An 18,040-nucleotide genomic window follows, 5' to 3' on the forward strand; every position below is an offset into this window, starting at 1 on the left:
TTCTGTTTTTATGCCTATATAAAGTGAAATCAGAACTACTTAAAGAAAAATCTGTATGGCTCATGGCTACAATTAATTCACTCCCTACAGATTGCTTCACAGCAAGCATGTGAAAAACATCTTTCCTAAAGAAGCCTCACTAACCTAATTGTGACCAACGAAAAACAAACAGGTGAGAAGCTTCCCCCCCCATGTAATCTATTGTTAATTTATATTGTCAGAGAAAAAAACAACACTGAAAAGATAGTCTTCCATTTTCTTAACAGTAGAGACTTTCATGCACTTCGTTTGGTGTTTGAAACAGTGTTGTATCTGCTACTTCTGCGTTTACACAATCCTTGTGCTTCTCTTATAAGGAAAAACTTCCAGCCTTCTGGGCTACACAATCAAGCCCCCCAGCCCCAAACTTGGAACAAATAAGATGAAGTGTTCAAATTTCCAAATTACAACAGTTTCAAGAAATAAAAAGCAGTTTTCACAACAACTTGAGAACAATTAAGTTTTAGTTCATAGAAATTTCTATTAAAGATAACACTATGCCAACAGAAGTCTTAATTTATTTCCGGGTGTTCAAACTGGTATTACACATACATCATTTAATTATTTTTATTTGAACATTAAGATAATTACAGTTGGAGGGTTCAGATTTCCAGTGGCCTCTCTGCAGAAGATACCACCAGAACAAAACATTCAACATTCCACATGGTTAACAACATGACATTTGAGTTACCAAAATTACAATTACCAATTTTTTTTGCTAACAGATCACATAAAAAGTACGTAAATGGGGCATTTCCTTTAACAGAAATATCAAAGTACTGCATTTGTTTAATTTCAATATGGACATCTGTACATAAGAGCAACATTGTACGTGACAGCTTGATTTAGCACACATATGGTACTTTGGCAGCTCTGTGATGCCTTTTTCTCCTCCTAAGCTCCATAGTAGGTTTAACTTATAAAACATATTGCTAATATGCCCTGCACAAATATCAATAATCAAATGCATCTATCTTTAGCCACTTCAGTGGGAAAAGGGAACAGTGTTTATTTTTATCTCATATTACATATTTGTCTTTTAATATATGCACAATTTTCTTCCATGGACACTTCTGTATGCATCCTAACTACTATTTTGCCTGCAAGAAAATAATCTTCATTCAAAAAATTTTGCATTTTCTTCTCAAATTAGAAAACTACAGCCATAGACAGTACTTATACAACAAATCACAACCAACTGTTTATATCAAAGTAACATTGAATGTGTCAAATTTATAGCAAGTAGACAGTCACCCGATGCTCAATGAATTCCCTCACAATTCAGCATGTCCCATTTTGAGTTCCTTTGGGAAACTGGTTTATTTAGTTACCTTTTTTGTTGGACATTCATGCAGATGTTGAGAAAACTGGCTTAAGTAAAATATAGGACATTATCAATATTACAGGCAGAAGTATAGCTGGCAGATGAAAAACTATTTCTAAACACACAAACTAAGTAAAACCAAACTGCCCCAAATTTTATCAAGTGTCAAGGAAAATGGGATGAACAGCTCCAGTAATCATCGCCACTAAAATTCAGCAAGGCATTTATCTAAGAGGAACTAATAGTTCTTGGTTAACAAATATTTATTTCTTTGAACATCTCTACCATCAGTTTCCACAACAGAACTAGTCACTATATTAAAACTTTCACTTACTCTCCCAAAAAGAATGAATTTAACTCTCCACCTTCCTGAACACAAGTACATTGTACTCTGATTCACAACTGCCATCCAATGACCTGCTACCACAGTAATCTAAGGGAGGAAAATGTTCCCTCTATGATAATCATGCACTTTTAAGTGGTCACATGAAAGTTTTGAGGTAAAACAGGTAAAAATTGGCTGCAAAATTTCAGATTCAAAGGAGCAAATTTTCATATGTACATACTGCAAATAAAGACACCTAGAACTTGTCAATAGTGACCTGAAGCAACTTTTTCATCCACTCATCTGTGACGTTTTAACAGTTTTGGTCCAGATATTTGGACCAGTTTTGGTCCAGATATCCCTACAAGTCAGAGTCATTCAAAAAGGTGCCCAAAATGCAGCTGCTACCACAAAACATCTCTTCACACTTTTAATCACCCTCAACAATTCCTAAAAACTCAGATTTCCTGAGTCATAGAAAACCAAATTTTAACTTTATTTGAAATTTCTCAATGGGCAAGTTAAAAAGCAGGTGGAGATATCTGACATAACAGTTAAATAATTATATTTAATTTGATGAAGTCTCCTTTCCTCACCCTTCATATACCATTTGCATTGAATTATAAACTCTGCAGCACAGGAACAGTCTGTGTATGGCACGTAGCAGAACAGGACTTCCATGCATGTCTGCAATATAAACAATTATATTAAGATATCCCAAAATTAAACAAATAGCAAATCCAGTTTATCTATACAAAATTTAAAAAATACACTAAGTTTAACATCAATGGGAAAATTACAGTAGAACCAATTGTACATTCACTATATGGTCTTGAAATGTCATTTTTCATGAAGCTGTTTCATCTTCTTCCTTCGATTAACTGAATTAAGTCAGAAAATGAACTCTTCTCCAATTCCACTAACAAGTTTCTTCACTGTAGTTATTGTCAGCTAACTTTGATCCTTCACCTTTAATTTCTGCACTGGAGTGCCCTTATCTCTCCAAATGCTACTCAAACATCGTGTTTTCCCCTCTTCATTTGTCTCACAACACCTACCATAATTCCCTTGAGTTGGGACAGCGTTTAGTCTAATACAGCTTCCACCGAAGAGAAGCTTCTCTTACCAGAAGAGTATACTGACAGGCAAGTGAAGTTCGCTAGAACCATGATCTGCTATGTACCAGTGCTCCACTGTAAGCACTAAATATGTTCTGTACAAAAGATAAGAGTTATGCACATGTAAGCCACACAAAGCAAGCAAAGTTAAATGGTTTGAGCAGGCAGTAAGGATAGGGCAGAAGCATGTTAGCCAGCCATTTTGGCTGAAGCAATTTTAACCCTGTTTAACTGTTTAACCTGTGATACAGTCTAGTTCAAACATCTTTGTTTATGCAGTACTTTCAAACATGAACAAAAGCCCTACAAAGGCAGGTTAAGTGTTCTTGTCTATAGAATAACTAGTCAGTTCATGTTCAAGAATGAATTTAATGCAGAGCTTGGAAAGGTTACCCAAATAATAACCAAATTGGGAGCTTTTAAATTCTATCTTACTCTGAGGTATATGTCTATTACTATAAAAGTTTATCCATCACCTTCTAAAATCTAGTGTCCAAGAATAAAGGCTAATTGTATTTTCTAAGTCAAGCAAGCTATAGAAAAATGGGAAGGAATAGTGTGTGGCTTGTGTTCAAGTGTTATTGTTTACCATAATACTTCATGCAAGTAATTCAAAAAAGTCTATATACTCAGGACTGTTTACATCTGAATAAATAGGGTAAATTAGCAAATACAGTATTTAAAATTATCTACAAAAATGTGTTTTACCAGGTATTCACTGTTTGTATCAAGTCTTAAAGAAAAGAACTTCTAGAGAAATACGAAAGAGTATGAAATAAAAGAAAAAAATGTAAATGGAAACATTTTAAGAATCTCCTCAGGAAACCAATTCATATGAACTGTTAACTAAACCGAAACTAAAACAAAGATTAAAACTATCAGGTGGCCTTCTCAGCAAATATCTTCAATCAAAAGGCCATAAACAGCTATGCTTTACATATTATTGATTTGTTTATTTTACACCATGAGGTGGAAGCAACACATTTTCCTTTTAGTAAAGTATACACAAATAGCCTCACTCAGAATACACTTTTAATGCACATAAAAAAAGTATTCATCTTACAAATTGTTTTGCAATCCAAATATACAATAGCTTGGAAAACAATATTTTAGAAAACAAAAGCCAATGTAAAAAGACTGCTTAAAACAACTAAAATGATAAACATTTCTGTATGGCTCTGTCTTTACAGTTTTCTTACTGCATCATCAATATCAGAAATCTGTTCCTTCAGCTGGTTCCACTGTTCTGGATTTAAAGAAATACCTGAAATGCATTAAAAACAAATACTTAGTACAAAAAGAAAATTGAAGCTCAGGATCTTGCATACTTACTATTAAGACTGATTTCATATTCAGACTGTCACAAAAATGTCACAACTATTAATGTTTCAGCTGCTTCAAGTGTAATAGCTATCTCATTAAATTACATAGTAACCTATTTCAATTTAGCTTTAATCCTTAGTTTGCCACTGGACAAGTTTAACTTACAAAGACAACGAGTACAATACAACAAGCTCATTCACAAATGTTATGCTGAACACAGGATGTGAAATATAGCTCTGGCCCTGATAGGAAGCAGCACAAGCCCTGGGTGAGATGTAGGTACCCAACCCTATTTCTGTGGACTATTAAAAGCCATAGCTCTGTGGACTGAACTTCTGTGTATTTGCAAAGTACCATAATTCTGCTTTTATTTTTCTCAAAGCACTGTTCTAAATAATACATACTATATGCAACATCTTGGATATAATCTGTTCCATTCCCTAGAACTCACAAACCAACATGGAAGTTTGGTTTGTTTTTTGTCGTTTTGTTCTGTTTTCCTACAAGTCCACTCTAACTTCTTGTGACATTCAATGTATAAGCATTGAAGTTTAGTCAAACAGCCATGCAGTATGCTGGAAAAAGATTACAGCTATATCCAAGGTCATGAAAACAGTGTTCTTCTAATATATTAATCTTCCCAAATAATTGCTGTTGTGCTAATCATGTAGTAAAGTCTTTTACTGCATTCTTTTTCCATTGTCTCAATGTTAAAGTATCCTGTTACACCAGATTTGCATACTGCCTTCCATTTAAAGAATCCTTTATTTACTAAAATGTGCCATAAAAACATACCAGCTATAACAAATAGCACTAAGGCTTTGCAGTAAGTTTCCTTGCTTAAAAGTCACAAGAGTTTTAGGATAAGTTATCTACTTTTTAGATTTGAGTGGTTAATTTCCTTTAGATCTTAAATCTTAGCCTAGAACTACAGAAATATATGGAAAGTATTGCATTACTCCTTGACCCTGCCTTCATATTTTCAGTAAACTGCATTTAAATAAGAAAAGCACTGAAAATTGTTAGTATTTTTATTAGTCTTCACTGAGCAAAATTCAGGTAGCCAAGGAATGTTTCTCCTTCCTCTTCACCCTTATCACTTATTCAAATCAGCAAAAGAAATATAAATTGAGCAAGTGTCATTTTGATACTGAGTTTTTTCCATTCTGCCACCATTTCCAAGAAAAGTTACCACCCTGACTGTCCAGTCATTTTAGTCACATTATAGATTCAGTTCAGCTGATTTCAGCAGCAAACATCTTGCTTCATTGTTTTCCTAGATCTGCCACCTCCACAGTAGTCATATGACAGATGAGTTTTGTTCAAAGATGTTCATGGCACAGCAGCATTCACTTTACTTGTATGCTTCAGAATTAGTGGGTCTTTTGGATTGACAATACAAAAGAGAAAATGGGTCAAGTGGTTGAAATTCCCAATTTCCCTTTCTTCCTAATACACATCCCTATTTTCCTCTAATTTTTAAACAACAATATATGCTATTTCTAATTTCGTCAAAGACAACAGAAGTCATCTAATATATTCAGCTTCAAATTCTACAAGTCTTTGGTTCCATGTAATACAACAATCACCACTTCATCAGCCCTGTAAAAGCTTGAGGTCAGCTTGGAAAGAAACAGGAGACAAAAGCCACAGGAGCAGTGGATGAATTCCGGTACGTAAATTCTGTCCTAGCCTAACACCAGTTCTCAGTCTCTTTTGAGTGCAAGAGCACAGGAATGAAAGATATTTCCCTGGTGTCCAGTTTAATTTCACCCTAACCTCACATGGCTTAATCCCTTGCCAAAAATACACCACATTATCAGGCCTCTATATTATCACTCAACATGACTCACACTTGCACGAAAATTTTCTGCTTTCTAATCTTATTATGGAGAAGTCTTCCAATAAAATCCCCCAGAATCTTTTCCCAGCTGTCCCTCAATCACTAAGCTAATTCCACAGTCATCCTCATCTAGTGGTGAAGTTATGTCAGTGCTATAGAGTCCTAAGATCCAGCATTACTTCCCAAGCCAACTTCATCACAAATCTGACAAACATACTCCTGTTGCTCTTCTCCCCCTTCTCCTTGGTTCTAAATTCCTAATTCCTCAAGCTCCAGTCCAAGACCATATTTCCTTTGTGCTTCAGTCTCCTCACTCCTCCCCTACAATCTCTGTGCCAACTCTATAGCAGTACAGACTCCCAGGCCTACCCCTCTTATCAGCCAGGCTCTTCTCTATTACCCCCCTGCAGCGATCAGGCTTCTTTCATTGCTTTCTCCCTGTAGGTTGAACAGGATCTTAAAACAGCTGAAATGGAATTCAATTTTTGGGGCTCATTATCTTAGTTTTCTCTATCATTGCTTTATCAGAGCACCACCACAATGATGATGAAGCCAGATGAACTGCATGGAGTTTAGACCTTCTAACTGTTTAAAATAATCTGGCACCACAATTTTAATCTGTATTCTGAAGACAAAGAACTTGTACTTTAATCTTTATCATGTGAAGCTTAAGCAAAGTATTTTACAGCTTCAACTTCTTACATGGTTTTTAGGATAGTTAGATAAGCAGTTCACATGTGCATGAATGGAACATTACATTTATATGCTGTATCAGATTTTATTAATTTTATCATGATAAAATGCAGACCCTTCTGCCACATTGATAAATACCTCCATCTACATCATGTAGCTTTTGATCAGAGTCTATTGAACCACTGATCTGTAGCATAGTTATCAAAAATGAAAAGAATAGGCACAGGACAGCCTTGTCAGCCAACAAAATAGCTTCAATTGATCTTTAGTCACTTCTATGCATTACTATCACTTCACCTACCCATCAAGTCTTAATGTTGTTTCCCATTCAAGAAATAGCATGTACTTTTGATCTCCACCTCTAAACACAGCAGTTTAAAGTCCTTCAAAGAGTAATCTTTTTTGTGAAATAGCAGCAACACATCCAGAACAAGAGGTTTTCCTGTACAGTATCTGTACACACTGTAGGTCCAAACCTATTACCAGTGGTTATCTAATTTTGAAAATACTTCAGGTTTTCCAAACATCTATTAACTATGTTGCTCCTATTGACCATGTTGCTGCTGGACACACTACAAGATTGTAATAACAAACCTTATGTTGATTCTATATTAAATGTCCCCAAGCTCCAAAACTAAGTGTTCTACACTTGCCTCTTTCCTTGGTGTAATATGAAAAAAAATCTGAAAAACTAAGCTTTTCTAACAAAAGCAATGCAATGTTAATAGTTGCACTACTACTGCAACTATTATCTCATCCCCACTTTGCAAGTGGCAAAAAAAAATCTGAAAATGGTTCAGTAAAGGCATGCCATTAGAAGTAGGTAATAAAAGTTATTAAGCATACAATTGCTTATGCTGTTCTGCAGATTGGATTTACAGTACTAAACCTCAAACATGTAAGGTATTTCCACCTCAACTAAAGTCTCAAAACATTTTTTCCAGTTAGTCACACCATTAGATGTTTTAATTATTTTAATCTGAAGTTGGAGAGAAGTTGATGAACATAAGTGGTTTAAAGAAATTAACATTTCTTTACACCTTAATAACCTTAAGAAATTAACCTTTTCAATTAATTTTGAAATAAGTCTTACTGTAATGAGGGCAAGAAATGAAGTAGATAAATGCTAAGTTCATTGTGGGGGAGGAATGGCCATGTTTATATTACCCATAATCAATTTGCTTGTATCTAATGCTTTTTTTCCATAAGCCATGGAAGATTCATTTAGAAAAAATACTCAGGCAGGCAGCTGGAAAACAGACTCAGGCTAATGAAACTGTTTTGCTTTTGATTATAAACTATAGGTAAGACTCATCATTTAAAAAATAAAGTACAGGTATCACTCTAAAAATATATGTTTAGTTACAAAGTATAAGAATCTGAAACACTGGGTTCTCCAGTAAACTGCACACAATATTTTAATATAAAATGGCACGAAGCAAAAAAATACCTTTTCTGCCAGGCTTCATTTCACCTTCTTGATCCATCCAATATTCTCTAATATCAATTAAGACTTTCCCTTTAAAGTCACGAACACTGACATACCTCATTTTGCCAATCTGTCAAAACACATGTAAAGATCTATTAGATATTTTACATAATACAGCATTCACTTTTCCAAACAGTACTATACTTGGACATGTGACATTGCATACTGCAGCTTATTTTAGACACCAGAGAAACAACTAGTTCAAGAGCCTAATCCAGAGTAGTTTGTAGGCTAATAAGAAATGACAACATAAATAGATGAAGGATTTAAAACCCGTTGAGAATTCAATATTCTTTTCTGCAAAAGTGGCTGTCATAGAATAAAAATAATTATATGCCTAACAAGCTAGTTTCTTATAAAAAGGCACTAGTTTACTGTTTTCTGGAATAAAATTTTGCCTCTAAGTTTTTGCCAGTGGTAAACAGAGGGAAAGCAAAAACAGCTCTATTCCCAAATCGAAGCTTTAGTCCATTCCATATCTACAGAAATCAAATTAGATATTCATGTATGAGAAGTACAATTTCTGGAGCCCCCCTCCTTTTTCCCCCACCACAGTAAATACACGTGAAAGTGAAAGGAAGACACCAACTGTCCCATGCCTGCTCATGAGTCCTCATGATATTTTGTTGGTACAGTGGGTGCAAGAGTATCTTGCCGCACGAGATGTCCAAGAACATCTGGTCCTTTAAATTTACCAGCATGTAGCATACAATGAAATTGTCTTGGTTAAAACATCACTTTAGAATTTCATGATTTCTGTAGCACAAGAGTATGCCTGAACTATGGGTTTTGCAGGCTTCTCCCCCCCCCCCTTTTTTTTTTTTTGGGGGGGGGGGAGGATAACTATGCAATACATATTTAGGCTTATTAAAGCTGTTTTTAAATTTGATATCAAAAGGAGTCACACTAATTCAAAGTCTAATGTGAATTTGAGAATCAAAAATTAGATAATGAAAACACTGAATCATGGACAATACATTTAAGAAGAGCTATACATTCTATATTCAGTCTCTGAAGAAGGAACAGATATTCTGAAGTAACCAATTTTAATATAGAATATTTCTTCCTGATAGAACATTAGTTTTAGCTTTCAATTGCCTTAATGTATGCATGTATGTATCCTGCACTTTCACATAGTTTAATAGAAGGACAAACATCTTACTAGCATTAAGTCTGACCAGAAAGCATAAAAAACTCTCCAACCAACTAAAATCAGGCAGAGGTTTAAGTAGTAAGCTGTTGTCTCCAGAATAAACAAACATGCTTTACTTGCTTAAAGTAATTTTTTTCCTTACACAGATCACACTGAATTAATTCCAGAACTGATTTAAAAACAGTTGGCTCACTTTTAGATACTATAAGCCTGAAGCAGTTCTTTTTCCTGCTTCCAGGCGTATTTAAAAAAAAAAGAGGTTACTGCTTCTAAGATAATATTTTGTGATTTATTACTTTCACAGTACTACAAACATAATGTTCCAAAATAAGGTATGATGTCACAGTAGCTGTGCTCTTTCAGACTTAACTTGCTACCATGCCCAAATTTGTCAGCACTGCTGGCACAGGATATCCTAAATGACCTGCATAAACAACGTTCTTGGTTTTACACCATAATGCTTCAGTGATTTTTAGGTTTCCTTGAAAAACAGCTTCTAGTGATACATTCTCCAGAACATCTTGCTCCCCAGGTCTATCAAAGCATGTCAGTGCATTGCTGACAATTCCAAATTTGTTTTAAAAAATACAATGTAGATTAGCAATGCAAATACTGTCAAAGGGTTTAGGATTTGAACATTAAGGATGAGACTAACCATCTTAACTACAGTAAGACAAGGGTCAAGAATATAAAGTGCACATTATTCACTCAATCAGTAAATTTACTTAACTTGAAACAAATCCATATGAAAATCCTGAAATAAAGTTAGGCTTTATACCTCTGTCTACATTTCAGCTGAATGCTCACATTAAATTTAGAACTTTTAGTTGAACTCTATACAAAATGGTTGTCACTGCTAAAGGCTTTAAATAGATTTCTGAAGTACAGTTTTAATTAGCATCTAAGGCTAGAAGACACAACCAAAATCTAGATTAACTATACTTGACGTTTCTTAAAGTTCAGTTGTCTCTATTTCTGGCATTGAATCATTTCTGAACCATTCTTTTTTCACACAGCAACTGATGTTCCTAGAATAACTTCACTGGTGTAAGACACCTTTGCATCACTGTAATCACAGTGGTGTTCTAAGGGTTATATTGCTTTATTTATAACAGTGTAGTTACTGCTGTATAGTCTTCATAGCCAAGTTAATACATTCTTTATTAAATATCACAGCCCTTCAGGTTGAAGATACACTATTCTATTGAATTAATAAGTTAGAGGACATTACAAACATTATTTCCAGGTTTCCACTTCTTAGAATAAAACTCACTGAACTGTGTCTAGGTTCCTTTCACAGCTATGCAACTGACTTCCTGTGTCAGCTTAAGCAAGCATCTTCTTCACAATTTCCCCTCCTATTTCTAGCTTGCTTTGATTAAGCTTTATACACTCTGTGGAAGCAGAAACAACAAAAAAGCATCTTATTCTTAGTTGATGACAATACGCATAGTTAGAAGGAACACAACAAGCTAATATAAACTCCTAGAATACAGAGTCCTGTGAACAGCTGAAATAAGCATCATATCAATTTGGTTTAGCACATTAATTCTGAAACTTATGCGGTCACCAGTTCAGCACTATTCATTATTTCACAATCACCTTTCGAGAGTGTCACAGGCCTATATACTTATCCACTTTCAGGAACCTGACATATTTAGAGATATTATGCTGCAAGACTTAAGAACTTATTTCTCACAAGCCAAACAGCAAATGAACCCTATATTTTCCAAAAAAATAAGAGCAGGCACTGTTTTCTTCTATATAAAAAGTAGAAATTTCTGTCAAATGCTTGATCACATCATGCTGCTCCACTCTGAACAGTCATTAATACTGTACCCAGGCAGCATTAACAAACCTTGTCCAAATCAAGCATAGGTAGACGATAGGATTTGTCAAACTAACCAAAGCACATGATGCAGAGCTTATGTTGGCTTGATGCCATACACAGGAATCTAACACACTAATGCTAAATCCTTCCACATTAGCATGAATTATACTTGTCCAGGACCTCTAGTAATGCATTACAAGTGGAAGTAAGGTAAGTTTTCCACCCTCTTCCCCAATTACATCTGAATCCCATTATCAAATTGAGTGTACTAGGCTACCTATAAAGTTTAAAAAAGGTCAAGATATAAATAAAATATTTGGTCTCTTACACTGAATTAATTACCTACTTACATTTTATTCCTCATACTTAATTCCAGGAATGGTATTACACCATTAGTTTCAGACAAAAATAATAAATCCTAGATCTCAAATGCTAGATCTTCTGAATATGTTGTTCTCAAAGTATACAGCTTCCCTTATTGTAGAGCTCACTGCGAACAAAGCCTGAAAATGTGGAACATTAAGCCACTAATAAGTTTCTCATCATTCGCTACCGCTGTCGCACATACTGAAGTCACAGAACTGCTGACCATCCTATGAATGCTTAATATAAAGCCTGATTTCTATCAGTTCAAGTCACATTTGTAAGTCACACTGCAGAGTCACTTGCACAGAGATCATTTTACTACCTGGAGAAGCAGAAAAGAAAGTTTCTAGTATTACTAAACTGTAATAGGAAGCTGCTGTAAATAGTCCCAGAAGAAACCAAACTGTACCTAAAAAAATAAACACACAACTAGAGCTTTCAGCATGCTCTGCTGGGTAGAGCAGAGGAAGGGAGAGCATCCTCAGGTCTGAATGCTACTGAACAGTTACATATTAGGTAACTCATAAGTTGATACAGCATAAAACTGCTTAGTGCTTAGAGAATAATCAATTTAAAAAACATCTGCTGTTGAGTAACTAGAGGGTAGCCAGAGACTAAGGAGTATCGATGGTTTAAGCCAAGGTGATACTCAAACATTTTTTCTGTATTATACCCCACACTGAAAGGATCTTCCTATCAGACTAATAGGAGCCTGCTATTGACTGTTATTAGCGGTTTATTATCTTAAGTCAAAAAGTTTGAAAGAAACCAGTACACACAAATACTTTTGATTTTATAAAAAAATTTTATTGGAAACGAGGGGACATAAGTTTTAACTGTTTTTAATCAAGGCTGGAATTTGGGAACATATTAGCCACACAGCACAAAGCCTATATGTAGTTTTTCAGAATTCTAACTGCAGTTCACTTCTAAGTATAAGACGCTATCCCTTTTTTCCTACACAGTTCAAAGCATGCCACAGCTGAACTAAAATTATTACATCCTTCCTTTGATAAGGAATTCCAGACATTAATGCCCAGTGCCTTCAATGCAAGCCCTTCCTCCAAGTACACATCAAGAGGGAACTGAACACTGATACACCAGAAACAACTGCCCTGTATTACAGAATCAGTCAAGCAAGCCCTTTTCAAAGCACTTACACCACGTTAATCTCCACAGCTACAGCCCCAAAGCATTTCTTTTGCACTACCCAGTGTTACACCATCTTATTAGGTATCTTTCCCATACCCTTCCACAAACTGAAGATTCTAAGAATTTAAGTTCCTTTCCTATCTCCCGCCCCTTTTGAGCCAGCAAGATGCAGACATTTAGTAACTCTTGACCCACTCCCAAACACTGCCCCTAAAAAAGGTAATTGAGCTACATGTTCTCAGTTTTCAGCACACACTGCTGCAGCCTCAGCTAGCCCTAAGAGCTACGATACCCTGAATTCACAAATTTATCTTGCTACTGAAAAGAAAACATATATCTGTTCCTTAACTTGTCTTAAAAATAAGGATGGTTTGAAAATTACAACCTTCTCAGATGCTCAATGAGAGGAAAACCTGCATCATAAAACAAAGGAACAAGCAAAACTTAATCCAAGATGCTGTTGTATAAGCCAAGAGCGGAGTTGCCCTTGACCTAGTTAAATAGGAATTGAAAAGTCCATACTTCGATTTCTGAGAACACTTCTTCCAAGAGGCCTGATTAAAGAAATGTTTGCATGCAGAGATTGTCCTGATTTAATATTACAATGCAGTCATCAGTGCTGTATTTACAGACAAAAATGACTAACCAAAAAGTTACCATGGGCAAAGACATGAGACTAGATCAATTGCCACAACTCAGATTCTTTTACTTTACTGAAACCTGACTTTGCTTTTTCTAAGCATCTCATCTACATGCTAGCACTGTAATCCTCTTTGGCCAAAGCTTCATGAGACTGAACACTACACTATCAAGATATACAGACTGCCTCTAAAAGATTTATAAAGAATAGGATGTAACATGCTACCTCAACCAAATTCTAAAAGAACAGTCAATTTTACCTGAAACATATTCTCGTCTCTGTTACTGCTTTGCTTAGAAGAAGCTGCACCTTTTGAACTTTCACCAGTCTTTTGTTTCTTTACAGGCTTTTCTGGAGCTGCTTGCTTTTTCCGCTTTGCCTTGGAGCAAGAATAAAAAAAAGAAATGTTTAAACCACAACTCATTGTTGGTTACAAATAAGTTTAAGTTAGAGGCTTACTATCATGCAATACACACTATCACCTTCCTTCCACAAAGGCAGGACTCCAATACTGCACGCTTACACTAGAATTTTTTAAAAATGCTCCAGATTAGCCTAATTCTGTTCCCAGTGAAGTTTACCATAATACTTTGACTCTAAGGAGAGTTGAATTGGGTCAAAAATACATTTCAAAAACCTTACCCTTTTTGCACAGCAATACTGCCAGTTTAGATTTTTTAATAAAAAATTGAAAATCAGATGAAAGTTTTAGCCACCTTTCCACCGAGTACAACAAAAATTACATGACAGCTAACAACTCTTCTAGAAAAGAACAAAAATAATGGATGAGATAATGAAGAAAGGATCTGGAAATCACCTCCATCAGAGGAGCATGTTTGTTTTTATATCAGAGTCCAATCTCAGACCACAACATGATAAACAAAAGTGTTCTTAAACTGCTTAGATGATATCACCTGTGAATCAGATTACTCTATTTGCAGATGCTACAAAGTTACTGTTTTCACTAATAGTTATATAGTAATCATGCTGGGCTTCCTTGGAAACCAATGATACACAGATATGAAAAATTAGCTGCATTAGATAGAGACATATATAGAGGAACAGTTGCAACAAATACAGGAGGTTACCACCAAAAAAAAAAAAACAAACACTGTCCAATGAAGACAGCTGTTTGACTATAACTTTGAGAATACATTTGCCTACCAAAAAAACATTACCTGACCATTTTCTTTTATATTAAGATTTGACATAACGCCTAATTTGATAAGTGCAACTGAGTGACATTTCAACCAATTCAGTAGAGGTACAGACTGAGCCTCTTCACATGTCACATAAAAGACCTGATGACTGCATTACCACATAGTATTTTTTAAGATAAATAGTGATGTATTTGTGTTTTTGTTCATGATTGGTACACCTATGAAAACACAAAGTAAATAGCTATTAAAAATAATTGGGAACACTCAGTTTCTGTGTTTAAAAAACAGTTATCAGCAAACGTTAAAATTAATCAACTTAAAGACATTCTGGTTGGCTTGGCTTGTAAGTGAGAAACTAGCAGATGGTATTACAGTAAACAAAAGAAACTGAAACAGAGAAAAAGAACATGCAAACAAGATAAGCAAGTGGCAAGGGATGACGAGGCAGGTGGAGGTTTTTTTTGGTTTGGACTTGGCAAGTAATCCAGAAACCAAAACGAGGGGGCCTCAAAATTAGTCTGAATTCTTGCCACCAGGGGCAGCTTATACAGAACCCTTCTATCTCTTGCTGCAAAGAAGTGAAGAATTCCAGGAAGCTTGTGGCTAGATATACCATATGGAAAATCCTGAAGTCGTCAAAACACAAACTTAAGAAAAAAGTTCACTTCACAGCAAGAAGCATCTTATCTACAAAATCCCTAATCTTGGTTTTTAAAAGGTCTGATAAGTCATATTTAATGGCATGTGTTTTGTGACATAATGCACACCTACTTCCTTTACCCAAGCCTGGGGGGAAAAAAGTTACTACAGTAGCAATCAACTGCATATAATGTTCACCTTTTTGTCAACTTCACTATCTGAATCACTGGCAGATGAGCTTGAAGACACAAGTTCCTTTGACTTAGGCATTCTAGGAAAAAAAGATAACATTAGAATACCATAGAAGATATACATCCCATTATGGCTGGAAAGCACTCTTCAAACCCATTTGGAAAGTCTCTCTCATTCAAATCCCTCCTACAGACTCGACTCTGCATTTTCATATAAGCTTCAATACATGTTATGGATGTGATCCCAAATGTCATCCTTTTTTATATCTCTTCCCTTTTTTTGCTACAACTGCCTTAAACACAGAGTTTTAGTTTCTGAACTGTTTAGAAAGAGACAATTTTTTTCACCAGGTTTAAGTGCCCCAAGTATGGTAGAAACCACTAAGGAAAAAGTACAGCTCAGCACAGTACTATTCTCAACTTGAATTTTCAATACTACATTCATAAATATAAATTATTGAGGGCCACACCATTACCTACATCTTGTTGGGTATTTTGCTTAGTTGGATTTGCAAGTAACAGCTGTGTAATCAGCATACATGAAGCCAGAAGTTACTAGCAATAACACAGAAGTCTGAAAAAACACCTTAGATTACAATGAACTACAGCATTGCAAATAATTTTTGTACTGCAGCTTTAAAACTTCAGTCACTAGAGCCTATTCATTTGCCAAACAAGCAGACGTACAGCTTTCCTTGAATGCATGCTGCCAGGTGTACTTCCACATCTCTCTACTATGCAAACATGTGGTTAGATACAGCAGTTGAACATCTTGCCTACTACTAGAAACTCTTTGTGACAAAGAAATAGCTCGTTTGTTCTTTCAGCATAAAAATAAGCATCACAGAGAGGAACAGTCTATTGTAAAATACACTCCAGCTAAGGAAGGCTATGAAATGAGTTAAGTAGTGCATGTCAGGAGAGGAAAAGGAATACCACGTACAAAGAAAAAGACTAGGTTTGAATAAGGGCAACGGATAAATGCTGATCTAAAGTAGGGCAGGTTCTAGCATAACAGCTTCGAGCACAATGAGGGAAGCTGTAGCACCGAGAACAAAACAGGGTACAGGAAGTGCACACAGGCCACACTGCAGGATGGAGACAGAGGAGAGCTGGAACGGGACAACACAAAAATAAGCACAGCGATGCCAAGAAATGGGGGAGCCAGACAAGACAGAGACTGATACATGCAGCATTAGCAGGGGATAACCCCAGAGCCCGCCTTAGGATGAGAGAGTGACAATATGGAGGAAAGTGGGGGCGGAAATTGGAGGAAAGAGAAACGGGGGGGGGGGGGAGGTGGGAGCCCCTCAGGAGAGGCTGGCAGGCAGCGCGTGAGGGGCCAGCGAAGCACCGGGGAGAGCAAGGGCGGAATAAGACGGGCCAGACAGAGGACGAAGAAAAGGGAGAGGAGGAAGACAAGCTAGGACGGGCTGGGAACACCAGGTAGGCGGATCCCAGCCGCCATTTTCCTCCCCTCTTCCTCTCTTTTCTACGGTTCGCTTTGCCCCCCAGGGGAAAGGGGCGCGGGCCTGAGGAGAGGGCGCGGGCAAAGACGCCCCACTCCTCCCGGCGCAGGGGGGCAGCGGAAGGGCAGCGGGTCGGCGGCGGCGGCGGAGGAGGAGAGACGGCAACAAAGACGAGGTTGGGGGTCGCCAGCAGGCAGGGTCAATGCCGGCGTAGGGGAACAGAGCCGGGCGAGTCCCCGCCGCCATTTTCTCCCTTACTCAAATCCTCTTTTTTTGCCCCCCCAACATGGCAGCTTCTCCTCGGCCGCGGCTCCTCCTCCCGCCCGGGCCCCTCGCGCGGCGGGGCATCCCTCCCGCGGGCTGCAGCGGGCACTCGAGAGAAGCGCGGAGGCCCGCAGCAGGGCTGCGCAGCGCGTCGCTCCGCGCCGTCCCAGGGGGCGGCGAGCCCCCGGCGGGCAGGCGGCCTGGGGCGGGGGGGTGGAGAAAAGGGCGGTGGCTGAGGCGGGGGGCGCGAGGGGAGGGGAAGACCCCGACACTCACGTCCTGCTCGGCGCGCGGCTCCTCTGCACCACGAGAGAAGCGGAAATGACGCACGGCGGAATCCCCGCCCTTGCCCTGCACCACGTGGGAGGGGCGGTGGGTGGGAGGCGTTTAAAGGGGACGCGTCTCTTTGTTACTCGCTCCCGCCTCCCCGCCCCCTCGAGGGGCGTTGGAGGGGGGCTGCGGCGCGAGGCGAGGCGCCGCCAGGGCTCGGCCGCGGGGTGCCGGCCCGGCCCTCGCCAGGGGGCTGCGTGAGGGGGTGGGGGGAAGGACACTGAGGAGCCTTGATGTCTGTCAGGAATCCTTTAAAAAAAAAAAAAAAAGTAATTTTTCTTTCTTTCGTTCTGTCTTTCCGCGCCGCAGCAGTTCCTCGATCTGCTCGCAGCGGCCCCGTGAGCGGTCGTGCCCGAGGGGGTGAAGAGGAAACGCTGCGAGAGGCCATAGCCGCGCTCGCTTTGCATAACGCGACCGCAACCCGGGGCTGCCGCCCGGACGCTGTTCAGGAAAGCGCCGCTTCCCCTTTCTTAAAACGGGGCGGGGGCCCCCGGGGTTCCGTTTTCTTCCTGCGGGGGGAGGGGGGGGGGGCCACGGGCTTCCCCTTCACCTGGGGCCAAGTGCGGGTCTGGTGAAGCAGAATCTCGGCCTCTGCTCTAAACACCTAATTTCAAAAAATCCGCCTATCTGAGAGAGGAAGGGGGAAAAAAGCTTGAAAACATAACCTGAGTACAGTTAACATTCTGCTCTC

At 38.2% G+C, this 18,040-nt stretch overlaps 1 protein-coding gene across 1 annotated transcript; it reads right to left on the reverse strand.

Moving 5' to 3' along the window:
- Window positions 1-3,820: 3,820 nt before the first annotated feature.
- Window positions 3,821-17,382, reverse strand: SUB1 (SUB1 regulator of transcription). The gene is made up of 5 exons (XM_067316730.1): window positions 17,296-17,382; window positions 15,294-15,366; window positions 13,556-13,675; window positions 8,116-8,224; window positions 3,821-4,070 (listed from the first exon to the last, which is right to left on the reverse strand). The coding sequence occupies exons 2-5, from the start codon at window positions 15,363-15,365 to the stop codon at window positions 3,991-3,993; spliced, it is 381 nt and encodes a 126-aa protein (XP_067172831.1). The 5' UTR covers window position 15,366; window positions 17,296-17,382; the 3' UTR covers window positions 3,821-3,990.
- Between the last annotated feature and the right edge of the window lie 658 nt (window positions 17,383-18,040).

The sequence above is a fragment of the Apteryx mantelli genome, chromosome Z (assembly GCF_036417845.1).
Source record: "Apteryx mantelli isolate bAptMan1 chromosome Z, bAptMan1.hap1, whole genome shotgun sequence".
Lineage (NCBI taxonomy): Eukaryota > Metazoa > Chordata > Aves > Apterygiformes > Apterygidae > Apteryx > Apteryx mantelli.

Coding starts and splice junctions, on each gene's coding strand:
- SUB1 (XM_067316730.1), bottom strand. CDS start 15,365: ATGCCTAAGTCAAAGGAACTTGTGTCTTCAAGCTCATCTGCCAGTGAT. Junction 13,676..15,293: donor ATAGTGAAGTTGACAAAAAG/GTGAACATTATA, acceptor TCTTGCTCCAAG/GCAAAGCGGAAAAAGCAAGC. Junction 4,071..8,115: donor AATGAAGCCTGGCAGAAAAG/GTATTTTTTTGC, acceptor AATGCATTTCAG/GTATTTCTTTAAATCCAGAA.